General features: G+C 49.2%; 1 protein-coding gene across 2 annotated transcripts in view; it reads right to left on the minus strand.

Moving 5' to 3' along the window:
- Positions 1-26,088, minus strand: part of DAAM2 (dishevelled associated activator of morphogenesis 2) — a 683,417-nt gene that overhangs the window by 134,706 nt on the left and 522,623 nt on the right. For both annotated transcript variants that reach the window (XM_086925887.1, XM_086925886.1), the window contains exon 15: positions 13,183-13,290. In XM_086925887.1, coding sequence (XP_086782013.1) covers positions 13,183-13,290 — 108 coding nt within the window. The remainder of the gene's footprint in view (positions 1-13,182; positions 13,291-26,088) is intronic.

The raw sequence follows: 26,088 nt of genomic DNA on the forward strand, positions 1-26,088 counted from the left end.
GCAGAGCAACACGGAAGCCCTACTGAGCTACACGGAAGCCCTACATAGCTACAAGGCAGCCCTACTGAGCTACAAGGCAGCCCTGCAGAGCAACACGGAAGCCCTACTGAGCTACACGGAAGCCCTACATAGCTACAAGGCAGCCCTACTGAGCTACAAGGCAGCCCTGCAGAGCTACAAGGAAGCCCTGCTGAGCTACAACAAAGCCCTACTGAGCTACAAGGCAGCCCTGCTGAGCTACAAGGCAGCCCTACTGAGCTACAAGGCAGCCCTGCAGAGCAACACGGAAGCCCTACTGAGCTACACGGAAGCCCTACATAGCTACAAGGCAGCCCTACTGAGCTACAAGGCAGCCCTGCAGAGCTACAAGGCAGCCCTGCTGAGCTACAAGGCAGCCCTACTGAGCTACAAGGCAGCCCTGCAGAGCTACAAGGAAGCCCTACTGAGCTACAAGGCAGCCCTGCAGAGCAACACAGAAGCCCTACTGAGCTACACGGAAGCCCTACATAGCTACAAGGCAGCCCTACTGAGCTACAAGGCAGCCCTGCAGAGCTACAAGGCAGCCCTGCTGAGCTACAAGGCAGCCCTACTGAGCTACAAGGCAGCCCTACTGAGCTACAAGGAAGCCCTACTGAGCTACAAGGAAGCCCTACATAGCTACAAGGAAGTCCTAGTGAGCTACAAGGAAGCCCTACTGAGCTACAAGGAAGTCCTACTGAGCGACAAGGAAGTCCTACTGAGCTACAAGGAAGACCTACTGAGCTACAAGGAAGCCCTACATAGCTACAAGGCAGCCATGCTGAGCTACAAGGAAGCCCTACATAGCTACAAGGAAGTCCTACTGAGCTACAAGGAAATCCTACTGAGCTACAAGGAAGTCCTATTGGGCTACAAAGGAGTCCTGCTGAGCTACAAGGCAGCCCTGCAGAGCTACAAGGAAGCCCTACATAGCTACAAGGAAGTCCTACTGAGCTACAAGGAAGTCCTACTGAACTACAAAGGAGTCCTACTGAGCTACAAGGCAGCCCTGCTGCGCTACAAGGAAGCCCTACATAGCTACAAGGAAGTCCTACTGAGCTACAAGGAAGTCCTACTGAACTACAAAGGAGTCCTACTGAGCTACAAGGCAGCCCTGCTGAGCTACAAGGAAGCCCTACATAGCTACAAGGAGGCCCTACATAGCTACAAGGAAGTCCTACTGAGCTACAAGGAAATCCTACTGAGCTACAAGGAAGTCCTATTGAGCTACAAAGGAGTCCTGCTGAGCTACAAGGAAGTCCTGCTGAGCTACAAGGAAGCCCTACATAGCTACAAGGAAGTCCTACTGAGCTACAAGGAAGTCCTACTGAGCTACAAGGAAGCCCTACATAGCTAAAAGGCAGCCCCGCAGAGCTACAAGGAAGCCCTACATAGCTACAAGGAAGTCCTTTTGAGCTACAAGGAAGTCCTACTGAACTACAAGGGAGTCCTACAGAGCTGCAAGGCAGTCATACTGAGCTACAAGGAAGTCCTACTGAGCTACAAGGAAGTCCTACTGAGCTACAAGGAAGTCCTACTGAAATACAAAGGAGTCCTACTGAGCTACAAGGCAGCCCTGCAGAGCTACAAGGAAGCCCTACATAGCTACAAGGAAGTCCTACTGAGCTACAAGGAAGTCCTACTGAACTACAAAGGAGTCCTACTGAGCTACAAGGCAGCCCTGCTGAGCTACAAGGAAGCCCTACATAGCTACAAGGAAGTCCTATTGAGCTACAAAGGAGTCCTGCTGAGCTGCAAGGCAGCCCTGCAGAGCTACAAGGAAGCCCTACATAGCTACAAGGAAGTCCTATTGAGCTACAAGGAAGTCCTACTGAACTACAAGGGAGTCCTACAGAGCTGCAAGGCAGTCATACTGAGCTACAAGGAAGCCCTACATAGCTACAAGGAAGTCCTACGGAGCTACAAGGAAGTCCTACTGAGCTACAAGGAAGCCCTACATAGCTACAAGGAAGTCCTACTGAGCTACAAGGAAGTCCTACTGAGCTACACGGAAGCCCTACATAGCTACAAGGCAGCCCTGCTCAGCTACAAGGAAGCCCTACATAGCTACAAGGAAGTCCTATTGAGCTACAAAGGAGTCCTGCTGAGCTACAAGGCAGCCCTGCAGAGCTACAAGGAAGCCCTACATAGCTACAAGGAAGTCCTATTGAGCTACAAGGAAGTCCTACTGAACTACAAGGGTGTCCTACAGAGCTGCAAGGCAGTCATACTGAGCTACAAGGAAGCCCTACATAGCTACAAGGAAGTCCTACTGAGCTACAAGGCAGCCCTGCTGAGCTACATGGAAGCCCTGCTGAGCTACAAGGAAGTCCGATTGAGCTACAAAGGAAGTCCTACTGAGCTACAAGGAAGTCCTGCTGAGCTACAAGGAAGCCCTACATAGCTACAAGGAAGTCCTACTGAGCTACAAGGAAGTCCTACTGAGCTACAAGGAAGCCCTACATAGCTAAAAGGCAGCCCCGCAGAGCTACAAGGAAGCCCTACATAGCTACAAGGAAGTCCTTTTGAGCTACAAGGAAGTCCTACTGAACTACAAGGGAGTCCTACAGAGCTGCAAGGCAGTCATACTGAGCTACAAGGAAGTCCTACTGAGCTACAAGGAAGTCCTACTGAGCTACAAGGAAGTCCTACTGAGCGGCAAGGAAGTCCTACTGAGCTACAAGGAAGACCTACTGAGCTACAAGGAAGCCCTACATAGCTACAAGGCAGCCCTGCTGAGCTACAAGGAAGCCCTACATAGCTACAAGGAAGTCCTATTGAGCTACAAGGAAGTCCTACTGAACTACAAGAGAGTCCTACAGAGCTGCAAGGCAGTAATACTGAGCTACAAGGAAGCCTTATATAGCTACAAGGAAGTCCTACTGAGCTACAAGGAAGTCCTACTGAGCTACAAGGAAGCCCTACATAGCTACAAGGAAGTCCTACTGAGCTACAAGGAAGTCCTACTGAGCTACAAGGAACCCCTACATAGCTACAAGGCAGCCCTACTGAGCTACAAGGCAGCGCTGCAGAGCTACAAGGCAGCCCTGCTGAGCTACAAGGAAGTCCTACTGAGCTACAAGGAAGCCCTACATAGCTACAAGGCAGCCCTGCTGAGCTACAAGGAAGCCCTACATAGCTACAAGGCAGCCCTCCTGAGCTACAAGGAAGCCCTACATAGCTACAAGGCAGCCCTACTGAGCTTCATTGCAGCCCTGCAGAGCTACAAGGAAGCCCTACTGCGCTACAAGGCAGCACTGCAGAGCTACAAGGAAGCCCTACTGAGCTACAAGGCAGCACTGCAGAGGTACAAGGAAGTCCTACTGAGCTACAAGGAAGTCCTATTGAGCTACACGGAAGTCCTACTGAACTACAAGGGTGTCCTACAGAGCTGCAAGGCAGTCATACTGAGCTACAAGGAAGCCCTACATAGCTACAAGGAAGTCCTACTGAGCTACAAGGCAGCCCTGCTGAGCTACAAGGAAGCACTATATAGCTACAAGGCAGCCCTACTGAGCTTCAAGGCAGCCCTGCAGAGCTACAAGGAAGCCCTACTGCGCTACAAGGCAGCACTGCAGAGCTACAAGGAAGTCCTACTGAGCTACAAGGAAGTCCTATTGAGCTACAAGGAAGTCCTACTGAACTACAAGGGTGTCCTACAGAGCTGCAAGGCAGCCCTACTGAGCTACAAGGGAGTCCTAATGAGCTACACAGAAGCCCTGCTGAGCTACACGGAAGCCATGCAGAGCTACAAGGAAGCCCTACTGAGCTACACGGAAGCCCTGCTGAGCTACACAGAAGCCCTACTGAGCTACAAGGAAGCCCTACTGAGCTACAAGGCAGCCCTACTGAGCTACAAGGAAGCCCTACTGAGCTACAAGGAAGCCCTACATAGCTACAAGGAAGTCCTACTGAGCTACAAGGAAGCCCTACTGAGCTACAAGGAAGTCCTATTGAGCGACAAGGAAGTCCTACTGAGCTACAAGGAAGACCTACTGAGCTACAAGGAAGCCCTACATAGGTACAAGGCAGCCATGCTGAGCTACAAGGAAGCCCTACATAGCTACAAGGAAGTCCTACTGAGCTACAAGGAAATCCTACTGAGCTACAAGGAAGTCCTATTGAGCTACAAAGGAGTCCTGCTGAGCTACAAGGCAGCCCTGCAGAGCTACAAGGAAGCCCTACATAGCTACAAGGAAGTCCTACTGAGCTACAAGGAAGTCCTACTGAACTACAAAGGAATCCTACTGAGCTACAAGGCAGCCCTGCTGAGCTACAAGGAAGCCCTACATAGCTACAAGGAAGTCCTATTGAGCTACAAAGGAGTCCTGCCGAGCTGCAAGGCAGCCCTGCAGAGCTACAAGGAAGCCCTACATAGCTACAAGGAAGTCCTATTGAGCTACAAGGAAGTCCTACTGAACTACAAGGGAGTCCTACAGAGCTGCAAGGCAGTCATACTGAGCTACAAGGAAGCCCTACATAGCTACAAGGAAGTCCTACTGAGCTACAAGGAAGTCCTACTGAGCTACAAGGAAGCCCTACATAGCTACAAGGAAGTCCTACTGAGCTACAAGGAAGTCCTACTGAGCTACACGGAAGCCCTACATAGCTACAAGGCAGCCCTGCTGAGCTACAAGGAAGCCCTACATAGCTACAAGGAAGTCGTATTGAGCTACAAAGGAGTCCTGCTGAGCTACAAGGCAGCCCTGCAGAGCTACAAGGAAGCCCTACATAGCTACAAGGAAGTCCTATTGAGCTACAAGGAAGTCCTACTGAACTACAAGGGTGTCCTACAGAGCTGCAAGGCAGTCATACTGAGCTACAAGAAAGCCCTACATAGCTACAAGGAAGTCCTACTGAGCTACAAGGCAGCCCTGCTGAGCTACAAGGAAGCCCTACATAGCTACAAGGAAGTCCGATTGAGCTACAAAGGAAGTCCTACTGAGCTACAAGGAAGTCCTGCTGAGCTACAAGGAAGCCCTACATAGCTACAAGGAAGTCCTACTGAGCTACAAGGAAGTCCTACTGAGCTACAAGGAAGCCCTACATAGCTAAAAGGCAGCCCCGCAGAGCTACAAGGAAGCCCTACATAGCTACAAGGAAGTCCTTTTGAGCTACAAGGAAGTCCTACTGAACTACAAGGGAGTCCTACAGAGCTGCAAGGCAGTCATACTGAGCTACAAGGAAGTCCTACTGAGCTACAAGGAAGTCCTACTGAGCTACAAGGAAGTCCTACTGAGCGGCAAGGAAGTCCTACTGAGCTACAAGGAAGACCTACTGAGCTACAAGGAAGCCCTGCATAGCTACAAGGCAGCCCTGCTGAGCTACAAGGAAGCCCTACATAGCTTTAAGGAAGTCCTACTGAGCTACAAGGAAGTCCTATTGAGCTACAAAGGAGTCCTGCTGAGCTACAAGGCAGCCCCGCAGAGCTACAAGGAAGCCCTACATAGCTACAAGGAAGTCCTATTGAGCTACAAGGAAGTCCTACTGAACTACAAGAGAGTCCTACAGAGCTGCAAGGCAGTAATACTGAGCTACAAGGAAGCCTTATATAGCTACAAGGAAGTCCTACTGAGCTACAAGGAAGTCCTACTGAGCTACAAGGAAGCCCTACATAGCTACAAGGAAGTCCTACTGAGCTACAAGGAAGCCCTACATAGCTACAAGGAAGTCCTACTGAGCTACAAGGAAGCCCTACTGAGCTACAAGGGAGTCCTATTGAGCTACAAAGGAGTCCTGCTGAGCTACAAGGCAGCCCTGCAGAGCTACAAGGAAGCCCTACATAGCTACAAGGAAGTCCTACTGAGCTACAAGGAAGTCCTACTGAGCTACAAGGAAGCCCTACATAGCTACAAGGAAGTCCTACTGAGCTACAAGGAAGCCCTACATAGCTACAAGGAAGTCCTACTGAGCTACAAGGAAGACCTACTGAGCTACAAGGAAGCCCTACATAGCTACAAGGCAGCCCTGCTGAGCTACAAGGAAGCCCTACATAGCTACAAGGAAGTCCTACTGAGCTACAAGGAAGTCCTATTGAGCTACAAAGGAGTCCTGCTGAGCTACAAGGCAGCCCTGCAGAGCTACAAGGAAGCCCCACATAGCTACAAGGAAGTCCTACTGAACTACAAGAGAGTCCTACAGAGCTGCAAGGCAGTAATACTGAGCTACAAGGAAGCCTTATATAGCTACAAGGAAGTCCTACTGAGCTACAAGGAAGTCCTACTGAGCTACAAGGAAGCCCTACATAGCTACAAGGAAGTCCTACTGAGCTACAAGGAAGTCCTACTGAGCTACAAGGAAGCCCTACATAGCTACAAGGCAGCCCTGCTGAGCTACAAGGAAGCCCTACATAGCTACAAGGCAGCCCTACTGAGCTACAAGGCAGCCCTGCAGAGCTACAAGGCAGCCCTGCAAGGAAGCCCTACATAGCTACAAGGCAGCCCTCCTGAGCTACAATGAAGCCCTGCATAGCTACAAGGCAGACCTACTGAGCTTCACTGCAGCCCTGCAGAGCTACAAGGAAGCCCTACTGCGCTACAAGGCAGCACTGCAGAGCTACAAGGAAGCCCTACTGAGCTACAAGGCAGCACTGCAGAGGTGCAAGGAAGTCCTACTGAGCTACAAGGAAGTCCTATTGAGCTACAAGGAAGTCCTACTGAACTACAAGGGTGTCCTACAGAGCTGCAAGGCAGTCATACTGAGCTACAAGGAAGCCCTACATAGCTACAAGGAAGTCCTACTGAGCTACAAGGCAGCCCTGCTGAGCTACAAGGAAGCCCTACATAGCTACAAGGCAGCCCTACTGAGCTTCATGGCAGCCCTGCAGAGCTACAAGGAAGCCCTACTGCGCTACAAGGCAGCACTGCAGAGCTACAAGGAAGTCCTACTGAGCTACAAGGAAGTCCTATTGAGCTACAAGGAAGCCCTACATAGCTACAAGGAAGTCCTACTGAGCTACAAGGAAATCCTACTGAGCTACAAGGAAGTCCTATTGAGCTACAAAGGAGTCCTGCTGAGCTACAAGGCAGCCCTGCAGAGCTACAAGGAAGCCCTACATAGCTACAAGGAAGTCCTACTGAGCTACAAGGAAGTCCTACTGAACTACAAAGGAATCCTACTGAGCTACAAGGCAGCCCTGCTGAGCTACAAGGAAGCCCTACATAGCTACAAGGAAGTCCTATTGAGCTACAAAGGAGTCCTGCCGAGCTGCAAGGCAGCCCTGCAGAGCTACAAGGAAGCCCTACATAGCTACAAGGAAGTCCTATTGAGCTACAAGGAAGTCCTACTGAACTACAAGGGAGTCCTACAGAGCTGCAAGGCAGTCATACTGAGCTACAAGGAAGCCCTACATAGCTACAAGGAAGTCCTACTGAGCTACAAGGAAGTCCTACTGAGCTACAAGGAAGCCCTACATAGCTACAAGGAAGTCCTACTGAGCTACAAGGAAGTCCTACTGAGCTACACGGAAGCCCTACATAGCTACAAGGCAGCCCTGCTGAGCTACAAGGAAGCCCTACATAGCTACAAGGAAGTCCTATTGAGCTACAAAGGAGTCCTGCTGAGCTGCAAGGCAGCCCTGCAGAGCTACAAGGAAGCCCTACATAGCTACAAGGAAGTCCTATTGAGCTACAAGGAAGTCCTATTGAACTACAAGGGTGTCCTACAGAGCTGCAAGGCAGTCATACTGAGCTACAAGAAAGCCCTACATAGCTACAAGGAAGTCCTACTGAGCTACAAGGCAGCCCTGCTGAGCTACAAGGAAGCCCTACATAGCTACAAGGAAGTCCGATTGAGCTACAAAGGAAGTCCTACTGAGCTACAAGGAAGTCCTGCTGAGCTACAAGGAAGCCCTACATAGCTACAAGGAAGTCCTACTGAGCTACAAGGAAGCCCTACATAGCTAAAAGGCAGCCCCGCAGAGCTACAAGGAAGCCCTACATAGCTACAAGGAAGTCCTTTTGAGCTACAAGGAAGTCCTACTGAACTACAAGGGAGTCCTACAGAGCTGCAAGGCAGTCATACTGAGCTACAAGGAAGACCTACTGAGCTACAAGGAAGCCCTACATAGCTACAAGGCAGCCCTGCTGAGCTACAAGGAAGCCCTACATAGCTTTAAGGAAGTCCTACTGAGCTACAAGGAAGTCCTATTGAGCTACAAAGGAGTCCTGCTGAGCTACAAGGCAGCCCCGCAGAGCTACAAGGAAGCCCTACATAGCTACAAGGAAGTCCTATTGAGCTACAAGGAAGTCCTACTGAACTACAAGAGAGTCCTACAGAGCTGCAAGGCAGTAATACTGAGCTACAAGGAAGCCTTATATAGCTACAAGGAAGTCCTACTGAGCTACAAGGAAGTCCTACTGAGCTACAAGGAAGCCCTACATAGCTACAAGGAAGTCCTACTGAGCTACAAGGAAGCCCTACATAGCTACAAGGAAGTCCTACTGAGCTACAAGGAAGCCCTACTGAGCTACAAGGGAGTCCTATTGAGCTACAAAGGAGTCCTGCTGAGCTACAAGGCAGCCCTGCAGAGCTACAAGGAAGCCCTACATAGCTACAAGGAAGTCCTATTGAGCTACAAGGAAGTCCTACTGAACTACAAGAGAGTCCTACAGAGCTGCAAGGCAGTAATACTGAGCTACAAGGAAGCCTTATATAGCTACAAGGAAGTCCTACTGAGCTACAAGGAAGTCCTACTGAGCTACAAGGAAGCCCTACATAGCTACAAGGAAGTCCTACTGAGCTACAAGGAAGCCCTACATAGCTACAAGGAAGTCCTACTGAGCTACAAGGAAGACCTACTGAGCTACAAGGAAGCCCTACATAGCTACAAGGCAGCCCTGCTGAGCTACAAGGAAGCCCTACATAGCTACAAGGAAGTCCTACTGAGCTACAAGGAAATCCTATTGAGCTACAAGGAAGTCCTATTGAGCTACAAAGGAGTCCTGCTGAGCTACAAGGCAGCCCTGCTGAGCTACAAGGAAGCCCTACATAGCTACAAGGCAGCCCTACTGAGCTTCATGGCAGCCCTGCAGAGCTACAAGGAAGCCCTACTGCGCTACAAGGCAGCACTGCAGAGCTACAAGGAAGTCCTACTGAGCTACAAGGAAGTCCTATTGAGCTACAAGGAAGCCCTACATAGCTACAAGGAAGTCCCACTGAGCTACAAGGAAATCCTACTGAGCTACAAGGAAGTCCTATTGAGCTACAAAGGAGTCCTGCTGAGCTACAAGGCAGCCCTGCAGAGCTACAAGGAAGCCCTACATAGCTACAAGGAAGTCCTACTGAGCTCCAAGGAAGTCCTACTGAACTACAAAGGAATCCTACTGAGCTACAAGGCAGCCCTGCTGAGCTACAAGGAAGCCCTACATAGCTACAAGGAAGTCCTATTGAGCTACAAAGGAGTCCTGCCGAGCTGCAAGGCAGCCCTGCAGAGCTACAAGGAAGCCCTACATAGCTACAAGGAAGTCCTATTGAGCTACAAGGAAGTCCTACTGAACTACAAGGGAGTCCTACAGAGCTGCAAGGCAGTCATACTGAGCTACAAGGAAGCCCTACATAGCTACAAGGAAGTCCTACTGAGCTACAAGGAAGTCCTACTGAGCTACAAGGAAGCCCTACATAGCTACAAGGAAGTCCTACTGAGCTACAAGGAAGTCCTACTGAGCTACACGGAAGCCCTACATAGCTACAAGGCAGCCCTGCTGAGCTACAAGGAAGCCCTACATAGCTACAAGGAAGTCCTATTGAGCTACAAAGGAGTCCTGCTGAGCTACAAGGCAGCCCTGCAGAGCTACAAGGAAGCCTTACATAGCTACAAGGAAGTCCTATTGAGCTACAAGGAAGTCCTACTGAACTACAAGGGTGTCCTACAGAGCTGCAAGGCAGTCATACTGAGCTACAAGAAAGCCCTACATAGCTACAAGGAAGTCCTACTGAGCTACAAGGCAGCCCTGCTGAGCTACAAGGAAGCCCTACATAGCTACAAGGAAGTCCGATTGAGCTACAAAGGAAGTCCTACTGAGCTACAAGGAAGTCCTGCTGAGCTACAAGGAAGCCCTACATAGCTACAAGGAAGTCCTACTGAGCTACAAGGAAGTCCTACTGAGCTACAAGGAAGCCCTACATAGCTAAAAGGCAGCCCCGCAGAGCTACAAGGAAGCCCTACATAGCTACAAGGAAGTCCTTTTGAGCTACAAGGAAGTCCTACTGAACTACAAGGGAGTCCTACAGAGCTGCAAGGCAGTCATACTGAGCTACAAGGAAGTCCTACTGAGCTACAAGGAAGTCCTACTGAGCTACAAGGAAGTCCTACTGAGCGGCAAGGAAGTCCTACTGAGCTACAAGGAAGACCTACTGAGCTACAAGGAAGCCCTACATAGCTACAAGGCAGCCCTGCTGAGCTACAAGGAAGCCCTACATAGCTTTAAGGAAGTCCTACTGAGCTACAAGGAAGTCCTATTGAGCTACAAAGGAGTCCTGCTGAGCTACAAGGCAGCCCCGCAGAGCTACAAGGAAGCCCTACATAGCTACAAGGAAGTCCTATGAGCTACAAGGAAGTCCTACTGAACTACAAGAGAGTCCTACAGAGCTGCAAGGCAGTAATACTGAGCTACAAGGAAGCCTTATATAGCTACAAGGAAGTCCTACTGAGCTACAAGGAAGTCCTACTGAGCTACAAGGAAGCCCTACATAGCTACAAGGAAGTCCTACTGAGCTACAAGGAAGCCCTACATAGCTACAAGGAAGTCCTACTGAGCTACAAGGAAGACCTACTGAGCTATAAGGAAGCCCTACATAGCTACAAGGAAGTCCTACTGAGCTACAAGGAAGCCCTACATAGCTACAAGGCAGCCCTGCTGAGCTACAAGGAAGCCCTACATAGCTACAAGGAAGTCCTACTGAGCTACAAGGAAGTCCTATTGAGCTACAAAGGAGTCCTGCTGAGCTACAAGGCAGCCCTGCAGAGCTACAAGGAAGCCCTACATAGCTACAAGGAAGTCCTATTGAGCTACAGGGAAGTCCTACTGAACTACAAGAGAGTCCTACAGAGCTGCAAGGCAGTAATACTGAGCTACAAGGAAGCCTTATATAGCTACAAGGAAGTCCTACTGAGCTACAAGGAAGTCCTACTGAGCTACAAGGAAGCCCTACATAGCTACAAGGAAGTCCTACTGAGCTACAAGGAAGTCCTACTGAGCTACAAGGAAGCCCTACATAGCTACAAGGCAGCCCTGCTGAGCTACAAGGAAGCCCTACATAGCTACAAGGCAGCCCTACTGAGCTACAAGGCAGCCCTGCAGAGCTACAAGGCAGCCCTGCAAGGAAGCCCTACATAGCTACAAGGCAGCCCTCCTGAGCTACAAGGAAGCCCTGCATAGCTACAAGGCAGACCTACTGAGCTTCATTGCAGCCCTGCAGAGCTACAAGGAAGCCCTACTGCGCTACAAGGCAGCACTGCAGAGCTACAAGGAAGCCCTACTGAGCTACAAGGCAGCACTGCAGAGGTGCAAGGAAGTCCTACTGAGCTACAAGGAAGTCCTATTGAGCTACAAGGAAGTCCTACTGAACTACAAGGGTGTCCTACAGAGCTGCAAGGCAGTCATACTGAGCTACAAGGAAGCCCTACATAGCTACAAGGAAGTCCTACTGAGCTACAAGGCAGCCCTGCTGAGCTACAAGGAAGCCCTACATAGCTACAAGGCAGCCCTACTGAGCTTCATGGCAGCCCTGCAGAGCTACAAGGAAGCCCTACTGCGCTACAAGGCAGCACTGCAGAGCTACAAGGAAGTCCTACTGAGCTACAAGGAAGTCCTATTGAGCTACAAGGAAGTCCTACTGAACTACAAGGGTATCCTACAGAGCTGCAAGGCAGTTATACTGAGCTACAAGGAAGCCCTACATAGCTACAAGGAAGTCCTACTGAGCTACAAGGAAGCCCTACATAGCTGCAAGGCAGCCCTGCTGAGCTACAAGGAAGCCCTACATAGCTACAAGGCAGCCCTAATGAGCTTCAAGGCAGCCCTGCAGAGCTACAAGGCAGCCATACTGAGCTACAAGGCAGCCCTGCAGAGCTACAAGGCAGCCCTGCTGAGCTACAAGGAAGTCCTATTGAGCTACAAGGAAGTCCTACTGAACTACAAGGGTGTCCTACAGAGCTACAAGGCAGTTATACTGAGCTACAAGGAAGCCCTACATAGCTACAAGGCAGCCCTGCTGAGCTACAAGGCAGCCCTGCTGAGCTACAAGGAAGTCCTACTGAGCTACAAGGAAGCCCTACATAGCTGCAAGGCAGCCCTGCTGAGCTACAAGGAAGCCCTACATAGCTACAAGGCAGCCCTAATGAGCTTCAAGGCAGCCCTGCAGAGCTACAAGGCAGCCCTACTGAGCTACAAGGCAGCCCTGCAGAGCTACAAGGCAGCCCTGCTGAGCTACAAGGAAGCCCTACATAGCTACAAGGCAGCCCTAATGAGCTTCAAGGCAGCCCTGCAGAGCTACAAGGCAGCCCTGCTGAGCTACGAGGTAGTTTTAGAGATTGCTGATATTACCACTACGGATGCTTTTTTCAAGACGCCTCTCCAGAGTGACAACCCCTTTATAATTCCATCACTTAATCAGCACAGGACCATTTTTTTTTTCTTTTTAAGTGTGAAGCACCTCTGTATGATGTTTATTTTGAGATTTATTGGGTTACAAAAGAAAATAGGCCAACATGTTTCACGACTACAATTTTCTGAGTCGCTTCATCAGGGCCACAACATTTTGTCTGACATAAATAAGTACATTTTGGCAAATGAAATGTCACAAAAAGACAACCAAACGTCCATTAAAAATAGACCAGCAGTGGATAGATGTAAACATAGCCGTAAGTCTTATTTATAGAAAAGTACCAATAAAAAGTGGCAATACTTATTACAAGGATTTTTTAACTTTCCTTGAGTCACTCATGCCCTGAAGGACTGGCACTTAAATAAAAGTCTATATGCCATAGCACTTCTCACAGATGGGACTTGCGAAAATGGCCGCAGTGGTGACTTCACTTGCAAAGACCTTAAGGTTTCACCAATGAGCCCCCTGCAAACAAGACATGAATCAGATCCCATATATGTTACCATGGATTGGTCCACCCTGCCTCCAAGACTCCAAGGACTTAAAGTCACACTGTACCTGGTGTCGCTGATAGGCTGAGAACATCTTCTCGAAATCATCCAAGTCGAGGACTTTGAAGGCCCGGATATCGTCAATTTCATTCCAAATGGTTCCATCGATCCTGTCCTGAAATCCAAGAAAACGGACAGGTTACTCCGTTACAACCATCCACCGAAATAATAAATCCCATTATATCCCGCCACCCCCAAGAAACCAAACTAACTGCATGCACATAAGAACTTACATGGGTGCCACCAAACACACGATGTAAATTTAAATATGCGTCAAACCTGGTAATGGGGGTGCGGTCAAGTTCCTTTGATTTTGTCTCTGCTCATTTCAGATAATAATTTTTAATAAGTTGGCACATTACGGAAGGGCTGATGCCTACATCATCGTCTCTGATTGAGAGTAATTTGGATTAGAAACAGAGCCAACGTGGCGTGTTCATCATGTATGTTCTATGTCATATTTTGCATGCTAAGAAATGCCACAATGGGGCCGATTCACAGAACTAACTTAAGACAAAATCCTAAACTTACTACTTTTGGCATTCACAGAAGTTAGGATTTTGTCTTAAGTTTGTCTGAAGACAAACTTAATACAGATTTAAGACAAAATCCTAACTTCTGTGAAAACCAAAAGTAGTAAGTTTAGGATTTTGTCTTAAGTTAGTTCTGTGAATCGGGCCCAATGTATTCTCCCACCAGACAAGGACAAGAGGTGAGATGTCATAACATTTTGGGTTATAAACAGTCATGATGTCTCTACGTAATATGTTCCATGTTTCGCAACAGCGGAAATCGCAGAACACGGTGCAATGTTCCTGTTCTTCTGAGAAAAAGTCACCTAAAAACAGAACTCTGGGGTCGGCCGGAGAGATACCCTCTGTATGTCATAAATTGTACAGTTTCTTGCGCATTCCAGAGGATCAGGATTTCTTGTAGTCCTGGCATGGACCCATCTCTGGACAGCCCGAGAGACTCAACTCCTACGAGTACAAACAAGCATTGCACAACAGTTGAGGTCATTTCTGGTGTGTGCAGTCCGCGCTCCGTCCCATGTACCGCGCTAAGAGTCTGTTGCCTTCTTTTAAGAGTTTTTTTCAAAGACTAAACATATGGAAGATGCTGAATACCTTGCGCAGTCGTTTTTCAGCAGATACCTTTATAGATTCCCTTCTCAGCTAATGGTTCAGATGCAAATATTTAAGTTTTTTGGGATGGTAGACTTTACAAGTAAATCAGTTGAGTATGTACCAAAGGTGTGTCAACTTAAAGCCCACGGTGACCATCACCCGATGCCATGTGGGTTCGTAAGCCGGCCGGGCACCCTTCAGCAGTGGCTTTATGTAAATGTTGGGGAACAAAAACATTCTGTAAATCATCCAATGTTCTAAACTGGTTGACACTAGTATCTCACTGCAGTTCTCTCAATGACAATCTACGCTCTCCTGTTCTGGAAGAGCAACGGAGGATGTAGGTTCTTCAGATGCCAGAAGGTCTCGTCGCCACATGAGGTCACTTCTACTGAATGTTCCCTCTTTTCCTGTTAGAAATGACTAGGTTCTGAAAGACGGACAAGAACAAGGGTTGTCTAATGGAGAGGCAAGAGAAGGTTCAACGAGGGGCGCCGCCCTCGATATGGACTGGTCAAGTCAAGGACAAAAAAACATAACTTGAGCAATTCTGGGAAAACTAAGGGGTTATAACGTGTAGTTGACTTAGACGTGTTATCATTTCATGCTAAAAGTTGCTAGCTCAGCCACCCTCCACTAAATGTGCAATTTTAGTTGGAGGCAAAAAAAAGTCTGGTGAAAGGAGACTTGCGCCACCTTCAAACTATCTTCCATCTTGTAGCTTTGTGGAGAATGTCTTCAGATACAACAGATACAAATAGAGCAATTCTCGCTAGAAGAGTCGGCGAGAAGCCAATCCTCGCGTTGGCGGATCTGAGAGGTTGGGATGTTTCAGCCACAACTCAGTATCCTTGTGAAATGCTGCAACGAGGGGCAGGGAGTCCACTCATCTGTTTACGTGTCATCCATCCAATGAACTTACTTTGGTGTGAGCTCTTCCTCTCTGTGCAGAACGTGCATTAATCCAGGATTTAAAAGGCGGCTTTTCAATAAAAAGAAAGTAATCCGGGTTACCACAACACAAAGGCGAAGATGATCTTTGTTCACAATTTTCCGAATTGCTAACGTGTAATTGGATGCATGTCTTGGAGCGAGAGAGTGGATCCAACTCGTGATTGAGTAAACTGAAAACACAAGAGCTTGTAAGCCTCGTTTCAGAAGGTCGAGGATATCTTTCATGGATTTTATCCCAGAATCTTGGACATCCCGCATTGATGTGGTTAGCGGTGTCTCCGACTGCCCGCTGGAGGGACATTTTGTGACTTGGTCTTCTGCGATAAGACATACTATCTGTGCAGACAAATGGTGTCTCGCATACTCATGCGTTTGGAATTTTGTTTGCTATTGTAATCGGATTATATCAAATAAACAAATGCCTTTCTAGCCCCTCACCGGCTTGGAACAGGCCTTGATATCTCACAGCATCAGGCACTGACACTGAATATGCCGGTCCATCGGCAAGCATCAAGCATCGGGTTAGAAAGCGTGTTGCTATCTCAGAACATCATGCACTTACCATGACACATGATTTGGAGAGCATCTTGCTATCTCAGAGCATCATGTGCTTTCCATTACACATACCGTAGACAGCATTTTGTTATCTCAGATCATCATGCGCTTACCAAGACACATACCTTGGAGAGCACCTTGTCTCCGATCATCATGCGCTTACCAAGACACATACCTTGGAGTGCCCCTTGTCTCAGATCATCATGCGCTTACCAAGACACATATCTTGTAAAGCGCCTTGTCTCAGATCATCATGCGCTTACCAAGACACATACCTTGGAGTGCCCCTTGTCTCAGATCATCATGCGCTTACCAAGACACATACCTTGGAGAGCACCTTGTCTCCGATCATCATGCGCTTACCAAGACACATACCTTGGAGTGCCCCTTGTCTCCGATCATCATGCGCTTACCAAGACACATACCTTGGAGTGCCCCTTGTCTCAGATCATCATGCGCTTACCAAGACACATACCTTGGAGTGCACCTTGTCTCCGATCATCATGCGCTTACCAAGACACATACCTTGGAGTGCACCTTGTCTCCGATCATCATACGTTTACCAAGACACATACCTTGGAGTGCCCCTTGTCTCAGATCATCATGAGCTTACCAAAACACATACCTTGGAGTGCGCCTTGTCTCAGAGCATCATACGTTTACCAAGACACATACCTTGGAGTGCGCCTTGTCTCAGATCATCATGCGCTTACCAAGACACATACCTTGGAGAGCACCTTGTCTCCGATCATCATGCGCTTACCAAGACACATACCTTGGAGTGCCCCTTGTCTCCGATCATCATGCGCTTACCAAGACACATACCTTGGAGTGCCCCTTGTCTCCGATCATCATGCGCTTACCAAGACACATACCTTGGAGTGCCCCTTATCTCAGATCATCATGCGCTTACCAAGACACATACCTTGGAGTGCACCTTGTCTCCGATCATCATGCACTTACCAAGACACATACCTTGGAGTGCCCCTTGTCTCAGATCATCATGCGCTTACCAAGACACATACCTTAGAATGCGCCTTGTCTCAGAGCATCATACGTTTACCAAGACACATACCTTGGAGTGCCCTTGTCTCAGATCATCATGAGCTTACCAAGACACATACCTTAGAATGCGCCTTGTCTCAGAGCATCATACGTTTACCAAGACACATACCTTGGAGTGCCCCTTGTCTCAGATCATCATGAGCTTACCAAGACACATACCTTAGAATGCGCCTTGTCTCAGAGCATCATACGTTTACCAAGACACATACCTTGGAGTGCCCCTTGTCTCAGATCATCATGAGCTTACCAAGACACATACCTTGGAGTGCGCCTTGTCTCAGAGCATCATACGTTTACCAAGACACATACCTTGAAGTGCGCCTTGTCTCAGATCATCATGCGCTTACCAAGACACATACCTTGGAGAGCACCTTGTCTACGATCATCATGCGCTTACCAAGACACATACCTTGGAGTGCCCCTTGTCTCAGATCATCATGTGCTTACCAAAACACATACCTTAGAGTGCGCCTTGTCTCAGAGCATCATACGTTTACCAAGACACATACCTTGGAGTGCCCCTTGTTTCAGATCATCATGAGCTTACCAAAACACATACCTTGGAGTGCGCCTTGTCTCAGATCATCATGCGCTTACCAAGACACATACCTTGGAGTGCCCCTTGTCTCAGATCATCATGCGCTTACCAAAACACATACCTTGGAGTGCGCCTTTTCTCAGATCATCATGCGCTTACCAAGACACATACCTTGGAGTGCCCCTTGTCTCCGATCATCATGCGCTTACCAAGACACATACCTTGGAGTGCCCCTTGTCTCCGATCATCATGCGCTTACCAAGACACATACCTTGGAGTGCCCCTTGTCTCAGAGCATCATGCGCTTACCAAGACACATACCTTGGAGTGCCCCTTGTCTCCGATCATCATGCGCTTACCAAGACACATACCTTGGAGAGCACCTTGTCTCCGATCATCATGCGCTTACCAAGACACATACCTTGGAGAGCACCTTGTCTCCGATCATCATACATTTACCAAGACACATACCTTGGAGTGCACCTTGTCTCCGATCATCATACGTTTACCAAGACACATACCTTGGAGAGCACCTTGTCTCCGATCATCATGCGCTTACCAAGACACGTACCTTGAAGAGCACCTTGTCTCCGATCATCATGCGCTTACCAAGACACATACCTTGGAGTGCTCCTTGTCTCCGATCATCATGCGCTTACCAAGACACATACCTTGGAGTGCCCCTTGTCTCAGATCATCATGCGTTTACCAAAACACATACCTTGGAGTGCGCCTTGTCTCAGATCATCATGCGCTTACCAAGACACATACCTTGGAGTGCCCCTTGTCTCCGATCATCATGCGCTTACCAAGGCACATACCTTGGAGTGCCCCTTGTCTCAGAGCATCATACGTTTACCAAGACACATACCTTGGAGTGCCCCTTGTCTCAGATCATCATGAGCTTACCAAGACACATACCTTAGAATGCGCCTTGTCTTAGAGCATCATACGTTTACCAAGACACATACCTTGGAGTGCCCCTTGTCTCAGATCATCATGAGCTTACCAAGACACATACCTTGGAGTGCGCCTTGTCTCAGAGCATCATACGTTTACCAAGACACATACCTTGAAGTGCGCCTTGTCTCAGATCATCATGCGCTTACCAAGACACATACCTTGGAGAGCACCTTGTCTCCGATCATCATGCGCTTACCAAGACACATACCTTGGAGTGCCCCTTGTCTCAGATCATCATGTGCTTACCAAAACACATACCTTAGAGTGCGCCTTGTCTCAGAGCATCATACGTTTACCAAGACACATACCTTGGAGTGCCCCTTGTCTCCGATCATCATGCGCTTACCAAGACACATACCTTGGAGAGCACCTTGTCTCCGATCATCATGCGCTTACCAAGACACATACCTTGGAGTGCACCTTGTCTCCGATCATCATGCGCTTACCAAGACACATACCTTGGAGTGCCCCTTGTCTCAGATCATCATGAGCTTACCAAAACACATACCTTAGAGTGCGCCTTGTCTCAGAGCATCATGCGCTTACCAAGACACATACCTTGGAGTGCACCTTGTCTCCGATCATCATGCGCTTACCAAGACACATACCTTGGAGTGCGCCTTGTCTCAGATCATCATGCGCTTACCAAGACACATACCTTGGAGTGCCCCTTGTCTCAGATCATCATGAGCTTACCAAAACACATACTTTGGAGTGCGCCTTGTCTCAGATCATCATGCGCTTACCAAGACACATACCTTGGAGAGCACCTTGTCTCCGATCATCATGCGCTTATCAAGACACATACCTTGGAGTGCCCCTTGTCTCCGATCATCATGCGCTTACCAAGACACATACCTTGGAGAGCACCTTGTCTCCGATCATCATACGTTTACCAAGACACATACCTTGGAGAGCACCTTGTCTCAGATCATCATGCGCTTACCAAGACACATACCTTGGAGTGCGCCTTGTCTCAGATCATCATGCGCTTACCAAGACACATACCTTGGAGAGCACCTTGTCTCCGATCATCATACGTTTACCAAGACACATACCTTGGAGAGCACCTTGTCTCAGATCATCATGCGCTTACCAAGACACATACCTTGGAGTGCGCCTTGTCTCAGATCATCATGCGCTTACCAAGACACATACCTTGGAGAGCACCTTGTCTCCGATCATCATACGTTTACCAAGACACATACCTTGGAGTGCACCTTGTCTCCGATCATCATACGTTTACCAAGACACATACCTTGGAGTGCCCCTTGTCTCAGATCATCATGAGCTTACCAAAACACATACCTTGGAGTGCGCCTTGTCTCAGATCATCATGCGCTTACCAAGACACATACCTTGGAGTGCCCCTTGTCTCAGATCATCATGAGCTTACCAAAACACATACCTTGGAGTGCGCCTTGTCTCAGATCATCATGCGCTTACCAAGACAAATACCTTGAAGAGCACCTTGTCTCCGATCATCATGCGCTTACCAAGACACATACCTTGGAGTGCCCCTTGTCTCCGATCATCATGCGCTTACCAAGACACATACCTTGGAGTGCCCCTTGTCTCAGATCATCATGCGCTTACCAAAACACATACCTTGGAGTGCGCCTTGTCTCAGAGCATCATGCGCTTACCAAGACACATACCTTGGAGTGCCCCTTGTCTCAGATCATCATGCGCTTACCAAAACACATACCTTGGAGTGCGCCTTGTCTCAGAGCATCATACGTTTACCAAGACACATACCTTGGAGTGCCCCTTGTCTCAGATCATCATGAGCTTACCAAGACACATACCTTGGAGTGCGCCTTGTCTCAGAGCATCATACGTTTACCAAGACACATACCTTGAAGTGCGCCTTGTCTCAGATCATCATGCGCTTACCAAGACACATACCTTGGAGAGCACCTTGTCTCCGATCATCATGCGCTTACCAAGACACATACCTTGGAGTGCCCCTTGTCTCAGATCATCATGTGCTTACCAAAACACATACCTTAGAGTGCGCCTTGTCTCAGAGCATCATACGTTTACCAAGACACATACCTTGGAGTGCCCCTTGTCTCAGAGCATCATGCGCTTACCAAGACACATACCTTGGAGTGCACCTTGTCTCCGATCATCATGCGCTTACCAAGACACATACCTTGGAGTGCGCCTTGTCTCAGATCATCATGCGCTTACCAAGACACATACCTTGGAGTGCCCCTTGTCTCAGATCATCATGAGCTTACCAAAACACATACTTTGGAGTGCGCCTTGTCTCAGATCATCATGCGCTTACCAAGACACATACCTTGGAGAGCACCTTGTCTCCGATCATCATGCGCTTATCAAGACACATACCTTGGAGTGCCCCTTGTCTCCGATCATCATGCGCTTACCAAGACACATACCTTGGAGAGCACCTTGTCTCCGATCATCATACGTTTACCAAGACACATACCTTGGAGAGCACCTTGTCTCAGATCATCATGCGCTTACCAAGACACATACCTTGGAGTGCGCCTTGTCTCAGATCATCATGCGCTTACCAAGACACATACCTTGGAGAGCACCTTGTCTCCGATCATCATACGTTTACCAAGACACATACCTTGGAGAGCACCTTGTCTCAGATCATCATGCGCTTACCAAGACACATACCTTGGAGTGCGCCTTGTCTCAGATCATCATGCGCTTACCAAGACACATACCTTGGAGAGCACCTTGTCTCCGATCATCATACGTTTACCAAGACACATACCTTGGAGTGCACCTTGTCTCCGATCATCATACGTTTACCAAGACACATACCTTGGAGTGCCCCTTGTCTCAGATCATCATGAGCTTACCAAAACACATACCTTGGAGTGCGCCTTGTCTCAGATCATCATGCGCTTACCAAGACACATACCTTGGAGTGCCCCTTGTCTCAGATCATCATGAGCTTACCAAAACACATACCTTGGAGTGCGCCTTGTCTCAGATCATCATGCGCTTACCAAGACAAATACCTTGAAGAGCACCTTGTCTCCGATCATCATGCGCTTACCAAGACACATACCTTGGAGTGCCCCTTGTCTCCGATCATCATGCGCTTACCAAGACACATACCTTGGAGTGCCCCTTGTCTCAGATCATCATGCGCTTACCAAAACACATACCTTGGAGTGCGCCTTGTCTCAGAGCATCATGCGCTTACCAAGACACATACCTTGGAGTGCCCCTTGTTTCAGATCATCATGCGCTTACCAAGACACATACCTTGGAGAGCGCATTGCTGTCTCAGACTATCCTGCGCTTACTAAGACAATCAATCAATCGATCAATCATTTCTAAAGCGCGCTACTTACCCGTGAGGGTCTCAAGTCACTGAGGGAGGGGGCGGGAGGAGGGGGGAAGAGCTGCTACTGTTTGAACAACCAGGTCATGAGGAGTCTACTGAAGGTCAGCAGGTCCTGGGTCTGTCGCAGGTAGATGGGGAGGGTGTTCCATGTCTTGGTGGCGAGGTGGGAGAAGGCTCTGCCGCCAGTGGTCGTTCAGTGGATGCGTGGAACGGTGGCGAAGGCGAGGTCAGAGGAGCGAAGCGGCCGGTTGGGAGTGTAGAAGGTGAGTCGTTTGTTGAGGTATGTTGGTCCGAGACACATACCTTGGAGAGCGCCTTGCTACCTCAGAGCACCATGAGCTGGTCTGGAATGTGCCTTAGTCTCCTCCAGCATCAAGCCTTGCCCCGGAGAGCGCCTTGTTGTCTCCAAAGAACAAATCGTTTCCCCAGGGAGAGAAGAAAGTACTGTTTGCTAGTGCACATTTGGGCATCCTTCAGTCAAACAACTGTCCTACTGTTTGCCAGCAGTACGGCTACCATACTATGTCACTCCCTAAAACGGTAGGAATAAGTCTCCAGTTGGAGCACTGTGTGTAAACATCCTTAGTCACATGACGCCCGGCCTTGCACAGACCAGTGTACCCGGAAGTAGCAGCACGGCTGCAAAGGGTCCTGATTTCCCCATCCCCCCCCCCCCTACACCCCCCCCCCCCCTCTCCTGGGCTTGGCGTGTGCCCGCAAACACTGTTTGTGACACGGCTGGTGGAGATGAGAGGGATGGAGCTGGCAGGAGGTGGGCCTCCTCTTCAGTGGCGGTCGGAGGCAGAGAAAGGTTCTGAAAGTGCCGAAGAGCACACAGTGCAGGTGACCGCACACTGGAGAGATCAGAAAGCGGTACATCTGGGGAGGCAGGCTCTAACTTCGGAATAGGGTTTCCTAATGCTTGCCTGGCACAATTGGCATTATCGAATCCGTGTCAGAGAGGGTTGGGGCTAAAATCAGGCTCAATCAATCAATCATTCACTAATTTGTAAAGCGCTGCAAATCACCCGTGAGGGTCTCGAGGCGCTGGGTCAGACATCAGGCAGATACTACCTGTAATTGTTTTTAGAAAGATCTGTATTAAAAGCCCAAGAGAAGACATCACGGGGACCTGCCCGCCAGGACACACTTGGCATTACCAGCCTATCTGCCCCCACAGTCCACCCAGCACCAGGAGCACAGACCAGCTGGTGTCAAATGGCCAACATACCAGGCACTTTAACACGCCTCCCACCAAGTGCGCTCATTATAGTAAGCGCTTTCACGCGTCCCCACTCTTCCAAGCGCTATCCACACACTACCCGCCTTAATGAACCCCACTGTCCCAATGTGGGGGCTTTTCATTGGGCAGTGGGGCAGTGAGTGATTACCAGGGCGTGTCGGAGGTGAGTCCTGCTGTTTACCACTACTGTCCCAATGATGCTGCTGCGCTCTTACTGGACAGCCACGTTAGGTTACGTTATTAGTGCTTCTATAGCGCATATTCTGCCGTGTGTGTCTTCATAGCGCTGTGGCAGGCCAGCGTCATTCCACCCAAGATTTTGAGACTTGCGTGGCAGACCCGAGACTTGACAAACCATGTAGGCGCTACAGGCAGTCAGCTCCAACGATGCGGCTCAAGTGTTCTTATCTACACCCTATATTCATGCATTTCTTTAATAATCACCTCCGGTGCTGCTAGACCAAGCGACTTTAGTGCACTTTACACAACACACAGAACTATACACCGTGCACTAGTTACACCACAGAGAGGAGCCACACAAGGAACTAGTTACACGACCCCCAAAACACATGTTTCTTTAATACTGTCATCTGAGTCAATGAATGTATTAATACATAGTCATTTTGTGTGTTGTGTTTGTTTTTCATGTGTATAAAATTGATGTGGGACCTGTAATGTTTTTAAGAAAAGTTTTGATGAACATGGATTGTGGTCAGTTAGATGCATCATTAAGATGATTTTTTAACAGATTTTAAATATTGCAATCAAAAGCAGATCTTTTTTGCATTGTATGCAATAAAATGATTTTTTTCTAAATAGACTTGTGAAGACATTTAGGGTTGGAGTGCGTGATTTGGTTCAGTGCATTATATTTGAGATTAGTGACACATAAGGGAATTTTGTTTTTGATAAGTTATACAAGGAAGGGCAGCTTCACACAACAACCAGCAGGACAACAGCAGACGTCGCCTCGCAGCGCAAGGAAAGGGGCGCTTGAGGGGATCAAACATGGCGGAGGGGGGTTAAGAAAAGCGCCTGCGAATATAATTACAAGCACTTTAAACGCTGGAGACAGGTGAGAGGAGCACTGCTAACTGCATCACCTTAATGCAGACAGCTCCACGCGCCCTGTGAAGGCCGGCGCCCTGGGCCTCGGCCCAGCTCTCCCCTGCCCTCAAACCTGAGGTCAGGACCGGCTCTTGACGCGCTCCCCAGCTGCAGGGATCTATGCAAAGCACCTGGAATGAAAGAAATGCTTGAGAGGTAGAAGACACCCCACTTTTAATAAGGAGCCTGCTTATCCCATCTGACTGGGCTTCTCTTCAAAGTTGGCTCGATGACCTTGACCTTGGCCCCGCACTACTTTGTGGCTGAGCACAGAGGCCCACCTGCGGAGAGACACATCCCTTCTCTAACTAGAAGTGACACGTGACGACAGAGCACGTGCCCACCATGGGATTCTCTCCTGGGGCGAACCATTCTTAAGAAACAAGGGGTGTTTTCACAGCCCTTGGACGCATCGAAAGAGAAACATTGCCCTTGAGCCCTCTGGCCCGCGCGCGCGCGCGCGCTTTGTTGCTCTTTTTAGCATGTGGGGGCTCTTGGCTGAGGCCTGCACGCGGTGCTCATTTACTGCAGGTGGGGGGTCCACAGCCAGGAACCCTTCAATCAAGAGGCCTACGCGCGGCCTCGCCTTGGCCCCTCCTCCCCTGCCAGCGGGCCGCCTGGAGGCAGCTACTGGGCAGGAACATCTGATCCAGCGACCCGCCAGAATCTCAACATGGTTGTAAGGCGGCAGATCAACATCTGTGCAGAGAGTCCAGTGGATCCCCAGGAGCTTTGCAGAGGTAAAAGCATCTCAACAAACTCAGGCAAACCCAACAGGTCTGGGCCGCCGGTAGGCAGCTACTGGGCAGGAACAGGCGGACGGGCCGGCTGATCCAGCGACCCGCCAGAATCTCAACATGGTTGTAAGGCGGCAGATCAACATCTGTGCAGAGAGTCCAGTGGATCCCCAGGAGCTTTGCAGAGGTAAAAGCATCTCAACAAACTCAGGCAAACCCAACAGGTCTGGGCCGCCGGTAGGCAGCTACTGGGCAGGAACAGGCGGACGGGCCGGCTGATCCAGCGACCCGCCAGAATCTCAACATGGTTGTAAGGCGGCAGATCAACATCTGTGCAGAGAGTCCAGTGGATCCCCAGGAGCTTTGCAGAGGTAAAAGCATCTCAACAAACTCAGGCAAACCCAACAGGTCTGGGCCGCCGGTAGGCAGCTACTGGGCAGGAACAGGCGGACGGGCCGGCTGATCCAGCGACCCGCCAGAATCTCAACATGGTTGTAAGGCGGCAGATCAACATCTGTGCAGAGAGTCCAGTGGATCCCCAGGAGCTTTGCAGAGGTAAAAGCATCTCAACAAACTCAGGCAAACCCAACAGGTCTGGTCTGCCAGTGGGCCGCCGGTAGGCAGCTACTGGGCAGGAACAGGCGGACGGGTGGGCTGATTCAGCGACCCGCCAGAATCTGGAGCATGGCTGACCAGGCGCCCCGTTTTTAACCAGCTGTCCCAGCAAATTTCAAGAAATGTAGCTCATGTCGCGGTTTTTAGAGAGGGTCGACTGAAAACGGTGGGAGGAGTTTTTTATGTTTTACAAAGCAGGGAAAGTTAGCAGTTGTTTCAAGAAAGCAATTTAATTAACAGGCAAGGTACTGGGTTTAAAAAGTACATTTTATGTATGTTCCCCCTGCCTGTTCTGTAATTCTCTGCTCAAGGTATCTCAAGTACACAAACAAACACTTTGGAACACACAATATTAAAAAATCACGGACTAATAGTTCTGCACACTCTTATTTATTCACAATGTGCCTATTCACATTTCTTATGACAAATTCATAACACAACTGTTATAGTGCCCCAGGGAATGGGAGGGCGAGGGACGGTGTTTGTGTGGGGAAGGGATGTGCAAGGTAGGTCATCGTGACAATGATATCAATATATGATTCATAAACAGTCAATACAACTGGCTTCAGACCACTGAGCCAGCACAATGGACGAGCTACTAATGCTCACAATTAAAAAGAAACCATGATAGCGATGCTACTAATTAATAATTGGAATGATGGTTGCATC

Source organism: Lissotriton vulgaris, chromosome 6, assembly GCF_964263255.1.
Source record: "Lissotriton vulgaris chromosome 6, aLisVul1.2, whole genome shotgun sequence".
In the NCBI taxonomy this organism is placed as follows: Eukaryota; Metazoa; Chordata; class Amphibia; order Caudata; family Salamandridae; genus Lissotriton; species Lissotriton vulgaris.